This window comes from Myotis nattereri (genome assembly GCF_964212035.1).
Source record: "Myotis nattereri genome assembly, chromosome: 16".
Classification (NCBI taxonomy): domain Eukaryota; kingdom Metazoa; phylum Chordata; class Mammalia; order Chiroptera; family Vespertilionidae; genus Myotis; species Myotis nattereri.
Window position 1 is genome coordinate 41,364,404 of NC_138091.1, and position 22,422 is coordinate 41,386,825.

At 41.5% G+C, this 22,422-nt stretch overlaps 1 protein-coding gene across 2 annotated transcripts in view; it reads right to left on the reverse strand.

Annotated features, from left to right (window-relative positions):
- The window catches only part of EZH1 (enhancer of zeste 1 polycomb repressive complex 2 subunit), a 29,365-nt gene extending 19,034 nt beyond the window's left edge, over positions 1-10,331 (reverse strand). The window contains exons 1-5 of one of the 2 annotated variants that reach the window (XM_081109431.1): positions 10,277-10,331; positions 2,008-2,054; positions 1,292-1,419; positions 1,044-1,172; positions 23-142 (exon numbers count right to left, since the gene is read on the reverse strand). In XM_081109431.1, the coding sequence (XP_080965557.1) occupies positions 23-142; positions 1,044-1,172; positions 1,292-1,408 (366 nt within the window). In that variant the 5' untranslated portion in view covers positions 1,409-1,419; positions 2,008-2,054; positions 10,277-10,331. Of the gene's footprint in view, positions 1-22; positions 143-1,043; positions 1,173-1,291; positions 1,420-2,007; positions 2,098-10,276 lie in introns of both variants that reach the window. The other variant, XM_081109430.1, reaches the window with a different exon arrangement.
- Between the last annotated feature and the right edge of the window lie 12,091 nt (positions 10,332-22,422).

Below are 22,422 nucleotides of genomic sequence, written 5' to 3' on the forward strand. Positions count from 1 at the left end.
TCATATTGTTTTCAATACATACCATAAAGTTCTGCTGGAGAGGGGACCAGGAATACATAATGGGAACCAATGCAACTGTGTTCAGAGACCGCATTAACATATGTTGGCTTGCAAATCCCGGGAAAATGCTGTCAATGGTACACTGAAATATAAACAATGATATGGAGAGGGAAAGGGAAGCACACAACTCAAGAGAGAATTGGAGTTTCCTTCCAAAATGATCCCAGTAGCCTTCTAATTCTTTCAAATAAGCTGAGGGTTTCGTAACAGTCAGCTTCTAAAAGGAACCACTACACTATAAACCTGTGGAAAGTAGGAACTCTCTCTTATTCACCTTTGTATCCTCTACCGAATCCAGCACTTACTCAATCATGTTTATTTCAAATCCCACACTTGATGTTTATTTCAACCTAAAACTGTGGGTCTCCTTGGGCTGTACACAAGAGAAAAGGGCCTCTGAAAGTCCTAAGAGATGAGGAGGAAGACGAAGTTTTCCTGAAGACCTAAACATTAAGGCAGCGGACATCAACTTAGTTGCACAGGTGATGGGGACAGTACAGGGGGAAGCAAAAGAAAGTATAGTCATATTTTGCTTTGGAAAATAAAATTACTCTCAATATACTACCTGATTTTTATATCTTAAAAATTATTATCTCTTTAGAAAACTGGTATGATTTGTAAATTTACAATAAGGGATATCCCTTTTATCAATATATTCCTGTCCATTATCCAAGGCATTCTTTTTTCCAATATCAAAATGCTGAAAGTGCCAAACAAGGCACACAAAAATGGTTGATTTGAAGCCTGCACACAGAACCCAGGAAAGTAGACAGCAAATGTCTTGTTTTTTTCTATGAAAAACTCATGATTATGCTCATTAACTGAGAAGAACAATAGGCAAAAAGGTCTTTAAGCTACAGATTTACCATTCCGGTTATCCAAAGTTTACTATAATAACTGTACCAATTATCTTTACTTATTTTCTAGTCACAAATACAAGTCCAAGGAAGAGAAGAAGGCTGAGCTTAGATACCCGGAAGTACCTTTTTGAGAAAAGGATGCCCACTCAGAGGCTTCATCAACTGAACAGGTTGAACACGAAGCTTCTTCCATTCTTCATTAAGGATTTGGGTTTTTTCTTGAACTTTTGCAAAATTTGCTACATATAGAGCCTAGCAAAGGCAAGAAAAAAGTAGTTAGGATTTCAAGAGAAGAGTTGAAAAATTCAACCCCTCCACAGTGGATCAATATGTTAAAAAACAGAACCTTTCACTTGGAAATTATTTTTTACCTTTGCACCCATATTTGCCTGAAGCCGTTTAAGTTGTCGAAGTCTCATGTATTCAGATTTAACCTTTCTTTTCCAGTAAGTGATACATTTGGAAGTTGGGGCATTTGGTATGTCCATTTTGCTGTAATCTAAGAGAGAGAGAGATGAGAAATAGCATGTACAGCCTGGAAATGAAGCATTCCTCAAACTCAACCATGGTCAGTTATACTTTCATTCCTATTACATTTACTCATAAAAGCATACACTTAAAGAACCCAAAACTATGAGTTCAACAGGAAGTTTCAATTAAAAGATTTCATGTCTGCAATTCCTGATCTTATTACCACCCTAACCCCCAACTGAGTGGACACAGATGGAAGATGTTCTGCAGGGCAGGGGGGAGGCTGGGGATATGTTTAGCAGCCGCCTCCTCCCATACCTCAAGGAACTTGGATTACTTGGAAATTTTGAAGCCTACTCACTACAGTGATTAAGAGAAATGTTCAGCAAGAATTAAGTTAATATCAAAGAGGTGCGTGGAAACATCCACACTATAAGACTGTACCTGCCAAATTATCTAAATCTACCACACCTTAGCAATAAAGGGTGGACAGGACAACAGCATAATTTCATCTCAAAGTCAACAGCAAGACATTTAGAAATATATAACACTATAACTTTTGTGTGTGTTTGAATAAAGAGTCACAGTTTTAAAGAAGTACGTATATGCTACCTACCTCAGAATGCAAGGGGAAGTGTCCAGTTTTATAATGTGCCTTCTGTTCTTCAGAGGAACGGTAAGACATAAAGGCAAAACAAATATTCAGCTTTTCAAAAGAGAATAGAAAGTTTTTAAGTCAGTGGAGCATATTTAGACCCTGATACATTCAGTAGGATGCTCTCCCATAACTATGAAGAGTTTGAGGTCGCTGCTACCATTACTTCTGCATGTAAGTCGGGTCTAAATAAAACTTGATGCCATTAGGGAGGGTCCTTTAAACTCTATCCTTCCAGTCATGTGTACAAATATATTCTCACAATTACCAAGTTTGCTATTTTGCTTTTCTGAACCAATTTCTAGGCTCAGCCTGCAGGCCCAGCAATTATTTTAGAGAAAGAACAAATTTTGTGTGCATGTGAAAATTCAATAAAATCTACAGGAATATGTTTTTACTCTATAGTAATAACTATTTAGGTTTCCTAGAGAACTAGTTTAATTCATTTCACCTAAAACTTTAAGTTTCTGAATATATTACAAGGAGCTATGAAGAGCCAAAATCTGAAACAGAAACTAAAGTTTCAGGCCTTGTTTTTTAAAATTTCTGGGGGGAAAAAAAAAAGCTTTCTTTTGGAATTTAATATCATATGATATGAAATATGATATTCTCCTAATGGATCATTTTAAAAATTACCTGCCTTTCCCCATAATAGACAGCACAGACAAGAAAAAAGCAAAATTTAACCCACTGTCACACATACACCACAATCAGATCATGATCATGTGATCTCATGCACATGGGCTTTGTTTCATTTGATGAACCAAACAGACTGGTATAATGCGATTAGAAATTTAGAGGATAAGTAAAGGAAGGAAGGCATAGCATAACACAGACAGATTCACTGTGTTTACTAAAACGCAACCAAGTGATTAAGCTTGTAAAAACAGAATTCCCTGAGAGTTAATCGTTATCTCTCTGGAAGAAGAAAATGAAACAACATAATCTAGGAATTTGAATCCAAGAGTGCTAAGATGATGGGATATAAAAAAATTAAGCTGACCTGAATTTCTTTCCTACAAATTGCCCCACCTCTCTTCCTCCTACATCTGTTAAATAGTTCTCATTCCTCTATGGAATGGGGTCAAAAGAGGGCCTCTTTTTGACTGATAAAACTATACATCACACTCACATGTAATATTAAGTAGTTGTTCACATGCTGTCTGCCGAACAACGAATAGTCTACTCCGGGAAATGAAAAAATGGTTCAAATATAAGACAAAACTGCCTCCCTGAGAAATGTTAGGTTATCCTTATTGAGACACAAATGACCCAAATGTTACAGATCACAATTCGGTCAATCATCATAACCTCCTTAAAAAATGGGTTTTAATTGCAATTCCTTTCTCATTCTTTTTGGAACTCATTTCCCTTTTTGAAATAGTGAGCTCAGGGCAGTTTGCTGTATCCATTTGAAATTGGAGATCAAGTAATGGAAAATAATATAATCCACAGTTGCTTGTGTGTGTGTGTGTGTGTGTGTGTGCACGCGCGCGCACAAATTTCTTAGAGGAGATGGCCACAGAGAATATCAGTATTTTTATTAAAGAAAGGAGTTATAACTGACATGTAATATCCTACACGCTGTCAAAAGAGTTGACAGTATACACATATACACGAAAATGCCATTATTTTAACCAACCATAATGTAAAATAAGCCACATTTCCTCCTTTTACAATAAAAATGATATTTGAGTTTCATGTGACCGTGAAGTGACATTTATTTTGCTTTGCTTTTTCACGGGTCTTCAATGTTTCTAAAAGTTTATTTGGCAGTCAGTCAGTCCCCACAGAGCGTGTGAGGAAGATGAGACACACTATTTGGAACAGACGATATGATTAAAACAAACACCTGTAACACAGCCAGAAGACTGGTTCTCAAAGCATCTGGACACTAACCAGCAACTATCACTTCAGATTGTTTTTTAAAGCAAACAAACAAAACACTAAGCACTCCCTAGAGCAAATTTGGAAAATAGGTTCATACATCTTGGGCAATGGGAATGGCACATCAAAAAATACCTTATATTTCTACTACATCTGTTCTTTAGTTCTTAGACATGCAAAACAACATTTACATGTCAGTTAACTATTAAGCTACTACTTAGTAGCTTTTTATTATGTTCACTTACTTATACACTGAAAATAAACTTCAAAACATGCAGTTTTGGTTAAGAAGTTTAAAAATGTCTTTATATAAATAATGCCAAAACTCAGTATGATAAGCAACCCAATAAAAACGACAAAAGAAAAAAATCTGAGTAGATACTGCACCAAAAAAGATATAGAAATAGCAAAACAGCACACAAAAAGATGCTCAACGCTATTAGTCATTAGAGAAATGCAAATCAAAACCACAAGGATGTACTATTACAACCCATTAAAATGACTAAAATAAAAAAGATTGATCATATCAATTATTGGTAAGGATGTGGAGCAAATTGGTATCCTCATCATACATTGGTGGTGGAAATGCAAAATGGTACAGCCATTTTGGATAACAGTTGGCCAGTTTAAAAAAAAAATAAAGTTAAATATATACTTACCATATAACCTGACATACAATTTCTAATTATCCAAGATAAATGAAAATATATGTCCCCACAAAGATCTGTACACAAATGTTCATAGCATCTTTATTCAGAATAGCCAGAAAGTGGAAACAAGACAAATATTTATGGATTTGCAAATGGATACAAAGTGTAGTATATACATACAACTGAATACTCTGTAATAAAAAAGGAATGAACAGTTCCCATACATGCACAACCCATACATGCTCAACAACTTTATGCTAAGTGAAAGAACACCAAAACAAATGACATTCTATATGACTCCACTTACATGACATTCTACTAGAATATTTCTAGAAAGGGCAAATCTAGACAGTGACAGAGTAGATCAGTGGTTGTCAGGGGTTGGGGTTGGGGAAAGCAATTAAAAGGAAAGGAGCATAGCCCTAGCTGGTTAGGCTCAATGGATAGAGCATCCGCCCATGGACTGAAGGGTCCCGGGTTTGATTCCCGTCAAGGGCACATACCTAGGTTGCAGGCTCCATCTGGCCTTGGTCACCCCTGGTTGGGTTGCAACCAACCCATGTGTCTCTCTCACCTCTCACATTGATGTTTCTCTTTTTCCCACTCCCTTCCTCTCTCTCTTAAAAAAAAAGGGGGGGGGAGCATAGCCCAGCTGGTAAGGCTCAGTGGTTAAGCAATGACCCAGGAACCAAGAGGTCACGGTTTGATGCCCAGTCAGGGCACATGCCAGGATTGCAGGCTTACTCCCCAATCGGGGATGTGCAGGAGGAAGCCAATCAACGATTCTCTCTCATCACTGATGTTTATAATCCTCTTTTCCTCTCTCTCTCTGAAGTCAATAAAAACTTCTTTTTTTAAGGAAAGGAGCACAAAGGCATTTTTTGGGGGATAATAAAAATGTTTTATAACTTGGTTGTGATGATGGTGATTTGACTATGTACTTTTATGAAACCTTGCTGTACTATATACATAAATGATTAATTTATTGTACATAAATTTTTACCTCAATAATGTTGATTAAAGAAAAATAAGTCTTTCTTGATGACCTATTAATCCAGTATGAGACTTACTATTAAAAATAGTAGGCAATTTCACCTTTTAAAAAAAACTCTTCAGCCCTGGCTGTTTTGGCTCAGTGGATAGAGTGTCGGCCTGCGGACTGAAAGGTCCCAGGTTCGATTCCGGTCAAGGGCATATACCTTGGTTGCGGGCACATCCCGAGTAGGGGGTGTGCAGGAAGCAGCTGGTTGATGTTTCTCTCTAATCGATGTTTCTAACTCTCTATCCCTCTCCCTTCCTCTCTGTAAAAAACCAATAAAATATATTTTTTAAAAAATAAAAAATAAAAGTAAAAAAACTCTTTAAAAAACCCAAACTCTTGAATGACTTCAGAATGAATAATAGTAGAATGATCAATATTGGTTTAATAACTATTAAAAAAGTTACATGTATACTACTGTAAGATGTTAATAATATGGGAAATGGGATGTGGGTTATATGGGAACTCCCTGTAATATCTTTATAATATTTTTGTAAATCTAAAACTGTTTTAAGAAAATAAGCTTTGTTTTTTTAAAAATTGGTAATTGGAAATGTTAACTACCTTATTTACAAGTCAGATCTCTACAGGAAAAGAAAGCTTTAAAAACTTGGAAATCTTTCCCCAGAAAATTGGTTCTCAATTTGCTTCAAAGGCTAAACCTAGAATGTAGTTTGTCACTAGCTGGAAATGGAAAAACATTACTGAACTATTTGGAGATAAAACATTTAAAGAACAATATCCTTAAACTCAGAGAGACTGAAATCAGAATATAAAAGTTCCAAACTATGAAATTCTTTCATCCACATAAAGGTGTCCATTTACAGAAGCTTATCTTAGGGGCAAGTTCAACGTCTTTACTACTTTCTCTTTTAGAACAAATAATTTTTTTTAATGCCTGGGTGAATTGCACTGTAGATGTTTAAATTTTCCATCTCATTCTTTCCTTTTCAGTTCAGTGGAGTTGAAACATAAACAATAGGGGTGAAACTACCTCTGCCAACAGCTCTAGTAAAGCATAATGAGTTATTCTGGTGATGACCAATTTCCATCAACATTCCTGTTAAAATCAACTCTGTGGCTAGGTATAAAATCATCAATTCTTCAAGTAAGATCTATTAAATACATCTTTAGTTTATACTCTCCCACTTCTCTAAAATATTTATATTTGTTATTAGTTTGAGGTTCTGGGCACCCTACACATAGAAAAAAAAACCTTACTAACAGGAAGCTGTGAATTTTTTTCCTGAATTCTTATTTAAAATAAAATTATAGCCAAAACCGGTTTGGCTCAGTGGATAGAGCGTCGGCCTGTGGACTGAAAGGTCCCAGGTTCGATTCCGGTCAAGGGCATGTACCTGGGTTGCAGGCATATCCCCAGTGGGAGATGTGCAGGAGGCAGCTGATCGATGTTTCTCTCTCATCGATGTTTCTAACTTTCTATCTCTCTCCCTTCCTCTCTGTGAAAAATCAATAAAATATATTTAAAAAAAAAATAAAATAAAATAAAATTATACCACTAATATTTTTTAGTATTGCTTTATTAAGAAAATAAGGTCATTTGCACTGGAGACAATGGAGATAAAAATCAAAGCAGGATTAATTTTTATGAGACCCAACAGATATACAACTATATATGTATATATATATATATATATATATATATATATATATATACACACACACACACACACACACACACACACACACATATAAGCCTAATATGCAAATTGTCCCCACAGGAGTTCAACGGGGAGACCGAGCACTCGCTATGATGTGTGCTGACCACCAGGGGGTGGCGCGGAACGAAGGAAGGCCCCGGTGAGCAGCCAGCAGCCAGCAGCCAGCAGCCAGCAGCCAGGGAAGGGAGGCCCCGGCTGGCAGCTAGGAGGCCCTGATTGGCTCTGATTGGCCCTGATCGCTGGCCAGGCCTAGGGACCCTACCCGTGCATGAATTTCGTGCACTAGGCCTCTAGTGATTTATAATAGTTAAAGCAATCTCCTAACAGAATCAGCTCCATCTTTGCTGATTCTGTACTACACTAGCACAAAGTTTAATACGTAGTGATTAATACTTAATACTGCTCATTATCATTCAATAAAACACAACAGTTTTAGTTATTCCATTTTGAAACAAAGTATTAGGGTAAGTATGTCAGAGAACACAACACACCAGAAGCACTTAACTCCAATTATCCATTAAGTAATTCTTGACTTTTGGGTTTGGAGCACTTAAGTCCCGACTGACAGTTTGATGGATTGCAAAAGTATAAAACAGCCAAAAACACAATCTGAACAAATTTAAAAAGAAAAAACAAACAAAACAAAACTGGGACTTTCTAGAATGAAGGTATTCCCTAAGAGAAGTTTTTCTTTTTTAAACCCTCCCCCTCAATCCTAATCTAACTAGTATAATTCTCTTCACCTTTCTCCACATGCCTTTTTTTTTTCTTTAAACTACCCTATGTAGAAATGTAATGTGTGTTTTTATGGTTTTGCTTTGTTAATCTTCACCAGAGGATATTTTTTCCATTGCTCTTTAGAGTGTGGGAGGAAAGGAGGGAGGAAGGTAAGAGGGGGGGAGGGAGGGAGGGGGAGAGGAATGGAGGGAGTGCAGAGGGGGAGAAGGAGGGAGGGAGGGGTGTGTGAGAGACACGTTGATTGACCCGGGAATAGAACCCGGACTCTGTAACCACTGAGTACACCAGCCAGGGCTGGTGATGTGTTTTTAGTGTTGATGCCTCAAACATTTTTTTGGCAGTTGCTAGTTAACAAAGTAGAAATTTTTAAAACAGTCCAAGACAGGAAAAACATGTACTACTTAATTAAATAAATTGTTACACGTTTCATATAAAGCATGAACAGGAACAAAAACTGTTACCCACAGGAAAAGGAAGCCAGATTTCAGATATCAAAAGTTAAATAGAAAAAATTAGTATATTAAATACGGTTTAAAAGGCATGTTAATTCAAAGGCAAGTAAGATGAGACACAAGTCCAACTACATTTTCTCCCCCTTTCCCTTCTCACGAAAGTGGTCTTGAGAGCAAAATTTCTTTTTTTAATCCTAGCCTCCTTATTCTAGTGCTGTTTCAAAGAGAAGTCAAATAATACCATAATGAAGAAGCAATTTCAACCTCAGCCGGTTTTAAAGCTGTGTTTTAGCATAAGGTCCTTGACCGGCCTACAAATACTCTGCCAGTTAGCAGCAGAATTAGGATCCACAACTCCAACTGCCAGCCCCAGAGGTCTGCCCACTATTTATGTATTCCACACATATGTACTGAGCACCTACTGTGTGCCTGGAACTATTTCGGGGTGCTTAGGGTTCATCCGTGAATAAATCAGAAAAACATCCCTGCCCTGGGAGAGTTAACACTGTGATGCACACACGCAATATAAACCTTGGCAATAGTATTATCATTACAACTTTTTAGATAGTCCTTTCCTTTATTGTAATTGTGTTTACAAAAATGTACTTATCTCCGAACACACACTTGCTTCTATGCAAGTAAGTAATCTCTGTTTCAATGACACAACATCCCAGCCCCGGGGATTCCAAGACTGAAAATAGCCAAGCTCTTACAGAACGTCTAACAGCACCTTCTCCGGCTGGAAACTTCATTCAATGCTGGTTTCCTACACTTAAAGGCACCGGGTGCGGGGGGATTTTTCTTTTCAAAGACGCGGAGGAACAGACCACACTTTCCATGCGGCCCTCCACCTCGGCTCCTTCGCTTACTCCTCTCGCGCCGGGCTCCGCGCCTAAGCTGCTCCCTTCACAATCTTACATTTCACCTCTAAGAGCCCGTTCTCAGCAGCCCACCGGCGTCGCCGACATCCTTCCCCATCCCTCCCCTCTCCCCGGCCCCGACACAATGTCTCAGTTGTCACTTTCCTACCAAAATAAGTTTGTCCCACATTTCCTAACAGGCATGTCCCAAATACAACAAACACCTTGCTTTTTCGCTTCAAGGAACTTTCCCTCCTGCCGTGTGATCCCCGGGAGAATTCCGGGGGGTGGGCAGGGACAGGCGGGAAACCAAATTTGGAGAGAAGCTGCCTCTCACTCGCGGCTGGGGCTGGGGAGGCGAGAGGCGCCCAGCCCCCAAACCGAAGGAGGCTTCGGCGCCGGCTCTACCCCGAGAGTGAGCGCCCCCTTGTATTTTACACCTAGGACCTCGCCCACCTCACCCCAGCCCCGGCCCGGTTTTTCACCGCCACCCCTCCCGCAACACCTCCCGCGCTGCGGCCCGCTGCCTGGCCCTCCTCGTGCGCAGCCCCAGGTCTCGGGGTCCCCGCAGGTGCCACCGCCCACTCGCGCCCTCCATAAGCTGGGGCCCCCGCCCACCGGACCCACCCCGCCCTCCAACGGGATTCCCGTCCCCGGGCCCGCCCCCGCCGCTCCTCCTCCCGGACACACCGCCCTCCCAGCCCCAGACGTGGTCCTCGCCGGGGGCTCACTGGCCCGTCACCCCCTTTCCGTCAGCCCTCGGAGTCGGGAGTGGCCGCCCCGCTACCCCGGCAGACAGGCATGGTGCCCTCCGCTTCCTCTCAATTCCCTGACCCCTTCGCCTTTTCCTCTCTTAGGTCCCGGGTGGCGAGGTGCCGAGGCCCGGCCCCACCGCCCGGCCCGGGCTTGTTTACTCACTCACCCTCCATCCCGAGCCGCAGGCGCCCTCCGCTAGGACGCCTGCGCGCCGCGGCCCCGCCCCCGCCCCCGCGCCGTGGCCCCGCCCCGCGCCTCCTCCGGCGCCTGCGCACTGCGCCGCCCTCCCTGCAGGTCAGCTACCTGGGCTTCCTTCTGAACGCGTCTTTATTTGGTCCCAACACCTGTACCCTGGCGTCGAGGTGGCACAACCCCAGCCCGATGGTTTACAAAGTGGCACTATCAGGGGACAGGTTTTTTGGGAAATCTCGAGGTGACACTAGTATCTTCTTGAACACCTTATCCAGTGGTTGCACCATCCCCACGTCGCACTATCAGCGGTTCTCAACCTGTGGGTCGCGACCCCTTTGGCGGTTGAAAGACCCTTTCACAGGGGTTGCCCAAGACCATCCTGCATATCAGATATTTACATTATGATTCATAACAGTAGGAACATTACGTTATGAAGGAGCAATGAACATTTTATGTTGGGTCACAACATGAGGAACTGTATGTAAAGGGCCAGAAGGTTGAGAACCACTGCATTTGAAGCCAATCTGGAACCCCTTCATACCAATCCCTCACACCTACCAATACCCCCAAACACCGGCTTACGGACATTACTTATTCCTGCTTTATTTACACCTGACTTCTCTATTTCTGTCAAAAGTTTTCCTAATCCCTTAGTTTCAAATTAGCCTGTATCAAAAAGTATCTCTTTAGAAGATAACTATAGGTTACAAAGGTAGCTAGCTTTACAGGAGAGAAATTTAGCAGACATCACCTTAACAAAGTGCTCAAAGTTAACATATTCTTACTAGATTAGGCAGTTCTCAATATGATGCAATGAGAAGGGCACAAAACCACATCTGTAGTATTTTTTAATATATATTTTTATTGATTTCAGAGAGGAAGGGATAGAAAAAAACATCAGTGATGAGAGAGAATCATTGATTGGCTGGCCCCTACTCTTGATTGGTCCCACAACTCCAGCATGTGCCCTGACGGGGAATGGAACCATGACCTCCTGGTTCATAGGTCGATGCTCAACCACTGAGCACACTGGCTGGGCTGTAGTATTCTTGAAAAAATGCATAAATTAAATCACAAGGATGTGTTAGAAAAATTCAAAATACAGAATAACTGGCCAGGATCTTCAAAAAATGTCAAGGCCATGCAAGAAAAAAAAAATGGTGAGAAACTGTCCCAGATTGGAGGAGACTGACGAGACATGACAACTGAATGTAATGTGTGATGTGAAATTGAGTCCTGGTCCAGAGAAAGGACACAAGTGGGACAATGAAATTAGAATACAGTCCATAAACTCGTTAATGATATTTTATTCATCTTAATTCTTGGCTTTAGCAATTGTACTTCCTCAGCATTTGAGGAAGATGTCTGAAGGGTATACAGGAAGTCTCTACCTTTGCAACCCTTTTGTAAATCTGAAATTATTTCAAAACATAAAGTTAAAACAATTAAAACTTAAAATACAAAATAACATTATCTTAAATTTGTCTCCAAGTGTATAACTATAAAAGCTTGTAATCTTTATTTTTTAAAATAATCTTCATAACAACTTTATGATGTAGGTAGGGAGGACTTCAGTTTTATGCATGAGACTATTCTGGCATAAAGGAATTAAAAGACTTGCCTTACACTGATGAAAAATTGCTCTGTGAGGTCTTAAACTCAGATCTCAGGATTCCCAATTTAGTATTTTTTTACTTTTATCAGAAACCTTGACTTTGCTGTTTTTCTCTTGCTTCTATCCAATTAACTACCAAATAAAGACAAAATTCCTTCATACTTGGTCATTTGCAATAATGTTCCCTTCCATTCCCAATACCTTCTAGATCAGTGCTTCTCAAACTTGACTCACATTGAAACAAATAACTGGGGAAATTTAATAGCTGATGCCTGTCTCCCACCTCCAGAGAGTCTGATTAATTGGTCTGAGATATGGTCTGGGCTTCACAAGTTCTAAGAGCATCCCAGGGGATTCCACTGTGTGACCAAGTTTGAGAACCATTACACTACAGAAAAAATTGTTTAGCCCTGGCCAGTTTAACCCTAGCCTGATAGAGTGTCGGCCTACAGACTGAAGGGTCCTGGGTTCGATTCCGGTCAAGGGCACATGCCCATGTTGCAGGCTCAATCCCTAGTGGGGGGTTGGGGGGTGCAGGAGATAGCTGATCAATGATTGTCACTAATCATTGATGTTTCTATCTCTTTTTCCCTCTCCCTTTCTCTCTAAAATCAATTTAAAAATATATTTTTAAATTGTTGAGCCCTAGCAGGTTTGGCTCAGTGGATAGAGCCAGCCTGCAGACTGAAGGGTTCCAGGTTTGATTCTGATCAAGGGCACATACCTCAGTTGCAGGCTCAATCCCTGGCCTTGGTCGGGGTGCATGTGCAATGTTTCTCTCTCACATCCATATTTCTCTCTCTCTGTCTCTCCCTCTCCCTTCCACCTCTCTAAAAATCAATGGAAAAACATCCTCACATGAGGATTAAACAATTTTTTGTTAAAAAAAAAATAGAATGTGGGTTATCTAAGGAGAGATGTTCCAAAAATCTGATTGTCAGGACTGATACTGGAAAGGAATTTGGGAGTCATCAACATATGGATGGTAACTAACATCATGGGAGTGGACACATTGCTTTAGGAGAGTCTACCAAGGAGATATAAAGAAATTTTGCAATTACAAAGAAAATATGGTTACAGAAATATTTTGAGGTTGGAAAAGAAGGAAGGTGAGGGAATTTATGTCAAAGTTGTAGGTCAGAGTTCTGCAGCGCAGCTCAAGCTCCACCTCCTCATTAAGCCTTCCAGCCCTCCTGGATCTCTCTTGCTGCAACTCCAGTACCACTTTTAAAAAATATTTTTTAATTGATTTTTTTTTTTTTTTAAGAGAGAGGAAAGGAGAGGGAGAGAGAAAGAAAAATATCAATGTGAGAGTGGAACATCATGTGAGAGCAGAGCATCGGCTGCACCGCCCCCCCCCCACCGGGGATCAATCCCTAAACCCAGGCCTGTGCCCGACCCAAAATCGAACCAGCAACCTTTTGATGCACTGGAGGACACCCAACAAGTTGAGCCGCACTGGCCAGGGCTCCAGTACCACTTTTATATTCACTATCTCACTGTGTATCTTTTTCATATCCACAGCGATACTTGGCATAGGACTAAACCCAGGGTTTAGTAATCCTTGTTCACTGGAGGATTATAAAAACAACTTTCCACATCACCAACAAGCATGGGGTTCTTGGGGAAAATTTGTCTGCCAATGGGTTCCTCCTCATTGTGATGGAAGAGAATTTTCCCTGAGACCAGCCTCTTTCTTAGCTGACTGTGGTTCATGAGAAACTATCAGCCAATCTTTGTTTGGCCCGCTCTTCTTTTACAACTTTTTCTTTTCCAACCCTTCAGGTCTTTGTCCTATAAATTCGTGGAAAAACTGTTGGCAAGTGGTCAGCAATTGGACCTTTGAAAAACAGTACCATTACCCCTGCCCCACTCCTCCCAGCCCCACCCCCAGGCAGTGAATAAGAAAAAGGAATAACTGTGTCACTCCTGGCTTCCAGTTGCTCATCTTGCTCTGAAATTGGGGGCCTTTGGGGCTGAAAGAAATTGGACAAAGTGTGCTGAGTAGCCTAATAGAGTGATTCTTTTTCTGAAAAGTCCCTATTGCGGAAAAATAAAATTATGTGTTTAATTTCTGAAACCTGATGCCTGATTTGCCTTGGCAGCCGCTCTCCTGGGCTTGGCCGAGAGTCCGGCAACACTACTACACTGATTAATACCAGCTCAACTTGCTCCCTAGAGAAGAAGAGCATTATTTACTTGACCGTTTTCTTAAATCCTTTTTAATTTATGTGTATTTTAGCGCGCTCTTATTGGCTTCAACATGCTGTAACTCTGACTACTGGCCCCAGTGAAGCTTAGAAAAGACTGTTCTGCTCTGTGCACTCACATCCCCATCACAAAACAAGATTTTGTCCTACCCGGTGATTAGAAACAATAGGTCACATTCTGTTCCTTCTGGGGTGGGCAGGTTCTAAGTATACTTCGGTGCCCTGCTGGTCATCAGGCCACTGATAGAAAGGGAAGGAGGTGATGTTTCCCAGAATTCAAAAAGAACTGTCTGCACTATTCTTTCCTCCCTGGAAACCTTCCTCCCTTCCTTCCAGCCCCCTTTGGATGGTGACCCCTTGACTCACTCGGCCCCTCCCTTGCAAAGCCCACAGGGATATCAGATAGCATTTCTCGGAGGGGATGCAAAGGACTAAGGAAAGGTTGGGCCCCAGACAGTCCCTGACAGGGAAGTGTAAACACAGCTGCGGAGATGGGAGCAAACCGTCCTCCCTCCCCCAGTTCCCACCCAGAAGCAGGGAAAGGCCACCCTGCTGTGGGGAAATAAACAACAAAACAAAGCAAAGCACAATCTAAAAGCCTACATGAAGGTCACCAGAAGTGGGGCTGCTGCCCAGGCCTTGGTGGGGCCAGTTCCAGTGCCAGACCCCTCCCTGCACACTTAGAGGCAAAGGCAGCTCCACAGCCAGTGGAGGCCTGGACATTACTGAGCCTGGAAGCCTGGCTCCGGTTTTGAAGCTGCTCCTCTCCCGGACACTTTGTCCTCGGATCTCAAAAACCTCGCTTTCCACCCCCAGGTACTTAGCTCCCGACCCCTCGTTGCTTAGCGATCATAATAACGCATTCAATTCAGCACGTAAGAACAGGTCCACAATAAACCATTGTGGCTGTTATAAGTTTAAACTCTGAGTCTCCAAGCCAAAATATTAGAAAGGGCCTCCTTAGCCTTAATTACAAAATAAATTATTCCAGTAGGAAGGAGCTTCCTCTTTGGGGCATTAGTTAGGTGGGATCTATGCCTTGTTTTGCACACACTCTCAAAGCTCCAACCCCACAGCTAGGGTGGTGCTGCCCATTCTCCCTCTCTCAGCATAGTTAATGGCCGGGCCTTGATCCCACAGGACACGCCTTTGGCACAGCACTGCCTGGGAAGTTGCCCTGATTGGGTGGATAGCTAATGAGCTGTGCTTCCTTTCTGGCCATCAGGCTCCTCAACTATAAAACTGCAAAACTAGAAAAATAATAATAGCCTTCAAATACTGACAATTCATTAGGTGCCATACTAAGTGCTTTACAATGGGTCATCTCATTTCATATGAAGTCAGTAAGAGTCTCATCCTCATTTTTACAGCTGAGAAAACTCGGGCCTAAAGGGATTTTGGAACTTGCCCCAAATCACCCAGGTGGTAAGTGGTGTGGCCAAGATTTGAACCCAGGCATTCTGACCCCTAAACCCATGCTCTGAACCACTTCACTCTACCTCTGCCTTTCTCTGAGGTCTTCTAGCTCTGACATCATGATTCTGGATTCTCCCCCATGGCTTTCTGCTCTCACCAGTGGCTCCAGAAAGAGAAATGTGTTTGGGACTCGACTCTGCAAGTCCAGAGAAAAGCAACTCCTGAAAGGCAGGGGCTCCTTACTTCCTCTGTACTGGAGATGCCAATCAAAGTTGGACACTCCATATCAGCAGCAAACAGCCTGTGTGGAAGACAAACAAATCCTAGCCAGACAGGAAAAGGGAGTGCCCCTTGGTTCTCTGACTTCCCCTGCTCTCTTCCCTGGCTTATCAGGAGGGTCCCATACTTCTGATTTGGCCCTTTGAACCCCACGGTAGCTAGGATGGGATAGCAGGCTACGAAAACGCTGGAAGGCTATGAAACTGGAAGGATCCCAGAATATCTTGGAAATATAGTTGTCATAACTGCGTGTGTTATATACATCATGATTGTGTGAACTCCAAAAGAAAAAGACACCTACTAAGAAAGACTCCTGGTAGCTAATTGGGCTCAAATGAAAAAAGCAGAACCTAAAAAAGAAAGAAAGCGCCCTAGTTGGTTTGGCTCAGTGGATAGAGCTTCGGCTTGTGGACTGAAGGGTCCCAGGTTCGATTCCAGTCAAAGGCATGTACCTTGGTTGCAGGCACATCCCCAGTAGCGGGTGTGCAGGAGGCAGCTGATCGATGTTTCTCTCTCATCGATGTTTCTAACTCTATCTATCCCTCTCCCTTCTTCTCTGTAAAAAATCAATAAAATATATTTAAAAAAAGAAAGAAAGAAAGAAGAGGAAAGAAAGAAAGCCAGAGCCTAGCAGCCATTTTTGCACAGGGTCCTCTGAAGCCTCTGTGCTAAACTGCCTGCATAATGTTCCTGCTAGCTGAGCCAACCCTTACCCGTACAAAGGTTTCCTGAAGTCCTATTCCAATCAATAGGACTGAGGCTTTCCCCATCCAATCGGAGCTGTGCAGCCCCGACCAATCAGTGCCTTTGGGCCAATCAAACTGTGAGGACTTGGCATCCTCATTTGCATGAGGAGAAACCAATCAGGGACCAGTGGCCAGGATTTCTGCCTCTACAAACCAGCTCCCCTCTGGCTTGGATATAGCACTTTTCATGGGAGACTGCTTCTTCTTGACTAAAGCTGAGCAGACCGTGGAGTGGGGCTGCCTAGCTGAAGAGGGACCTGGCCCCAGGGCCACCTGGCCCCTAGGCAGCCTCACTGTGGGGATATATTACTGTTGAGCCTGTTGAGCCATTTGCATTAAGTAAAGTTTCCTTCTTCAATGAAGCCCAATTGAAGAGTCCTGTTGGTGTTGAGTTGGAGCCAGCACCAGGTTGATAATAGTTAGCTGCCATTTATCACATGCTTACTAGCACCAGGCATTGGACCAAATGCTTTACTTGAATTATCGTTACCGCTCAGTGAGATGCACACTAGTAGCCCCATTTTTGCAGATAAGAAAACAAGTTCAAGCCGAAACCGGTTTGGCTCAGTGGATAGAGCGTTGGCCTGCGGACTGAAAGGTCCCAGGTTCAATTCTGGACAAGGGCGTGTACCTTGGTTGCGGGCCAATCCCCAGTAGGAGGTGTACAGGAGGCAGCTGATCGATGTTTCTCTCTCATCGATGTTTCTAACTCTCTATCTCCCTTCCTCTCTGTAAAAAATCAATAAAATATATATTTAAAAAAAAAAAAAAACAAGTTCAAAAAAAAAGAAAACAAGTTCAGAGAAGTTAAGTAATTGCCCAAGGTCACATACAGATAAATCAGTGATGGTGCTAGGATTCAAACTCAAGTTGTTCTAACTCTGTCGTGTATGCTTTTAACCACTAAGGCAATAGGAATACTAATAATATACACTGGCTATGGGCCAAGTGCTTTGAATCTTATCATTTATAGATATTACTACTTTCATTTTAGAGACGAGGAAAATATTGCCTTGTCTAGTACTTCTTAGGCTCACATTACAAACACTACACATGTTAAAACACACAAACTATTAGTGTCATATTTGCTTAACATATATTGGATCCTTGTTAAGATCTAGAAAAATTATTGTTTCATAATATCATGAACTTTTTTCATTGTCCATCTAATGCAGTGATTTTCAACCTTTTTCATCTTATGACACACATAAATTAATTACTAAAATTTTGCAGCACACCAAAAATATATTTTTTGCCAATCTGACAAATAAAGGTATAATTTTAATTGATTTACAAAAAAATAATAATAGTGATTACTTATCCTTTTTGTTCCAAAGTGACCTTTAAAAAAAAATCAGGCTCCTATACTTTTATATAAGGATTTCTGGTAACAAGAATTAACCAATCTTCCCTAGCTGGTTTGGCTCAATGGATAGAGCGTCGGCCTGCAGACTGAAGGGTCCCAGGTTCGATTCTGGTCAAGGGCATATGCCCAGGTTTCGGGCTCGATCCCCAGTGTGGGGCACGCAGGAGGTAGCGGATCAATGGTTCTCTCCCATCATTGATGTTTCTATCTCTCTCTCTCCCTTCCTCTCTGAAATCAATAAAAGTAAAAATATTCTTTTAAAAAATTAACCAATCAGATGCAACCTTATTATGCAATGTGACTAATAAGATGCAACTCTATTATATGACCTATATATTTATGGTTCGTGACAGCGCATTTACAACTGACAGCTATTGTCATTTTTTAATCTAAGGGAAAAGAGGCCAATGACCCTGACTAAATAGTCATGTACTAGTATTGCATGTTTTAAAAATTCTTTTCTTTTTAATGTTTAGGTTCACTAAATTTTTTTTTAGTTCTAAAACGTTTCATACAAAAGAGCATTACATACTGCACACTGGTCTGAATAGATGCCAGGGACACATGAACAATTGTTACTTTTCCTCCCTGTCCCCTCCCCCTCCCCAAATGTTGCAGGGATCACAAAACAAAGCATTCACAATAATTACATAAGGAGAAGTTCCCTTTTTAAGCACCAACAACGAACAAAAATTAAAATGAACTCACTCTGCTGCTGTTTCAAAATTTCGATGTTAGTTTTTGCACTTCCCACCCCCTGACCCCGGTTTGTAAGGAACTAAAACATTACATCTAGTGAACAGCAAAGATTTGACTACACCTCAAATGCGGAACCTATGAAGCAGAGAAATGTTGGCTTTTTAAACAGAAGCAGATTAAAACTATATATGCAGGACTCCTTCAGTTCTTCACTAGTCTTAGGAAAACATTCCAGAATACTGCTTCACACTGTTCTGCAGCAACAAATACCAGTACTGTGTTCTGTATCCGGTCCTGTGATCCTGTAATGGTAACAATCCAACCTTCGGACCCTTCCAAAGGCTCATCAATTTTATTTTTTTATTGATTTGAGAGAGAAAGAGAGGATGAAAGAGAGAGAAACATCGATTTGCTCTTCAACTTATTCATGCATTCATTGATTGTTTCTTGTATGTGCCCTGACCAGAGATGGAACCCACAACCTTAACATATCTGGTTAGCTTTCCAATTTTGATCAGAGATCCTGACTCCTGATGAATTTGTTTAATCCTCTGACCATAAAGTTACATAATAGTCTAGCATAGGCAGTAAGTCCCACTACTGAGATACCAACACGACTGTCAACATGGAGAATTTTTTTCTGATGAACTGCAAGCTCTGACTTCTTTCTCTCTTTCTTTCTCTCTTTCTTTCTTTCTCTCTTTCTTTCTTTCTTTCTTTCTTTCTTTCTTTCTTCCTTTCTTCCTTCCTTCCTTCCTTCCTTCCTTCCTTCCTTTCTTTCTTTCTTTCTTTCTTTCTTTCTTTCTTTCTTTCTTTCTTCCTTCCCTCCCTCCCTCCCTCCCTCCCTCCCTCCCTCCCTCCTTCCTTCCTTCCTTCCTTCCTTCCTTCCTTCCTTCCTCTCTCTCTTTCTTCCTCTCTTTCTTTCTTTCTTTCTTTCTTTCTTTCTTTCTTTCTTTCTATATTTTTATTGATTTTAGAGAGGAAGGGAAAGGGAGGGGAAGATAGAAACATCAATGATGAGAGAGCATCATTGATCGACTGCCTCCTGCAAGCCCAACACTGGGGATCGAGCCCACAACCAGGACAATCACTCTGACTCGGAAATGAACCATGACCTCCTGAATCATATAGGTTGATGCTAACTGCTGAGCCACTGTGCTTTCTTCAATGCAACCAATACTGCACGGGATTTTTTATTTCAGACCAACTGTGGTTGACCCTTGTTTGACAGCTTCCATTGCATATTCAATGGAATTTGATGAATCCTGCCTGGAGGGCTCCAAACAGTGACATCACTGTCATACTGGTTGCGAAACATCTTAACATGGTAACATGGTTTGGATGGGCCTGGCTGTCGGCTCCTGCAAAACTGTGGATTAAGGAGCCTGTGCATGTCTTCTGATGGGAGACTGATATAAGAAAAATTATGATCTTTAGGCACTTTACCTATCGGGCTTCCCTCCATGAAGAATGACTCTAGGTAGGGGATGGGGTGGGGGGTGGTGGCTGGGTGGAAAAGGTGAACAGATTAAGCAAACAAAACAAAACAAAACACAACAAACGTCATAGACACAGACATCAGCATAATGATTACCAGAGAAAAGGGTGTTGGGAGGGAGTAGAAAAGGGTATAGGGGGATAAATGGTGCTGAAAGGAGACTTGACTTGGGGTGGTGAACACACAATGCAATATACAGGTGATGTATTATAAAATTGTACACTTGAAACCTATATAATTTTATTAACCAATGTCACCTCAATAAATACAATTAAAAATCAATATTAATTAATTAATATTTTTAAAAATGAATGACTCCGTCAGTGGAATGAGGACAGCATTCCTGGGAAAACTTGATTGTTGTCTGAGTGCTCTCTTGAAGTTCTTTAATTTTAGCACCTCTGACACCAAGAAGTCCTCCTGCCAGACTCTGATGAATCAACAGTCTCAGTTCGAAGTTAAAGTCGCTTCCGTTTCAGTGCTGGTCACTGAAGCATTCCACAGCGTCAGATCCGGGCTGGGAGCAGTGGGTGAGGGCAACTGCACGCCCTCTTCCAAGGCAGGGATGCTTTTTTCCAGACTGTCTCCAGTTGTTTCAGTATCAGCGCTGACACTCACTATACGCCCGGGACCACTGCTGTCTGGGGCCAAAACACTGGCCTTGTAGTCTGTCCATTGAGCCTTAATACTTCTGCCTCCTTTTCCATCACTACCCCAGCATTCTTGCTCTCAAGCAGAATGCATAATTAAACCATCTCATCAGTGTTTTTAGGTCTTTTAAAAGCTTGTTCCTCTTCCATATCTTCTGCAGGGCGTTTACTAAATTCACCATTGGTTTGAGTGCTGGGGAAGGTTTCCTCTGTTCAGTTTCCATTTCCTGTACTATGTGGACACACTCATTGGTCAAGGCTGCCACCTCTATTCTGCTGTGCCGCCTCAACTGGTCACAACTAGACAGAGAATTGAACCAGACTGGTTGAAAATCGCTGATCTAGAGCATTAAGGTCTTGGGGGAAAGGACGTGAAAAGCTACTGTCTGTAGTAGGTACAGCAGGCTAGTCAGAAGGGTTGTACTGCGTGGAGAAAGCTTTTTGTGCCATGAGGAGCCTTGCCCTTCTGGCCACTCTTCCTCATCTCTTCCTATTTGGCTCTGTCTTGCAAGTTGGCTAGGAGGTGGACTTCTATCAGGTACTGGGGAGATGAGGTAAAGTGCCAGGCTTCAGCATCAAGAAGACCAATGTATCGCCCTAACTGGTTTGGCTTGGTGGATAGAGTGTCGGCCTGTGGACTGAAGGGTCCCAGGTTCAATTCTGGACAAGGGCGTGTACCTTGGTTGCGGGCCAATCCCCAGTAGGAGGTGTACAGGAGGCAGCTGATCGATGTTTCTCTCTCATCGATGTTTCTAACTCTCTATCTCCCTTCCTCTCTGTAAAAAATCAATAAAATATATATTTAAAAAAAAAAAAAACAAGTTCAAAAAAAAAGAAAACAAGTTCAGAGAAGTTAAGTAATTGCCCAAGGTCACATACAGATAAATCAGTGATGGTGCTAGGATTCAAACTCAAGTTGTTCTAACTCTGTCGTGTATGCTTTTAACCACTAAGGCAATAGGAATACTAATAATATACACTGGCTATGGGCCAAGTGCTTTGAATCTTATCATTTATAGATATTACTACTTTCATTTTAGAGACGAGGAAAATATTGCCTTGTCTAGTACTTCTTAGGCTCACATTACAAACACTACACATGTTAAAACACACAAACTATTAGTGTCATATTTGCTTAACATATATTGGATCCTTGTTAAGATCTAGAAAAATTATTGTTTCATAATATCATGAACTTTTTTCATTGTCCATCTAATGCAGTGATTTTCAACCTTTTTCATCTTATGACACACATAAATTAATTACTAAAATTTTGCAGCACACCAAAAATATATTTTTTGCCAATCTGACAAATAAAGGTATAATTTTAATTGATTTACAAAAAAATAATAATAGTGATTACTTATCCTTTTTGTTCCAAAGTGACCTTTAAAAAAAAATCAGGCTCCTATACTTTTATATAAGGATTTCTGGTAACAAGAATTAACCAATCTTCCCTAGCTGGTTTGGCTCAATGGATAGAGCGTCGGCCTGCAGACTGAAGGGTCCCAGGTTCGATTCTGGTCAAGGGCATATGCCCAGGTTTCGGGCTCGATCCCCAGTGTGGGGCACGCAGGAGGTAGCGGATCAATGGTTCTCTCCCATCATTGATGTTTCTATCTCTCTCTCTCCCTTCCTCTC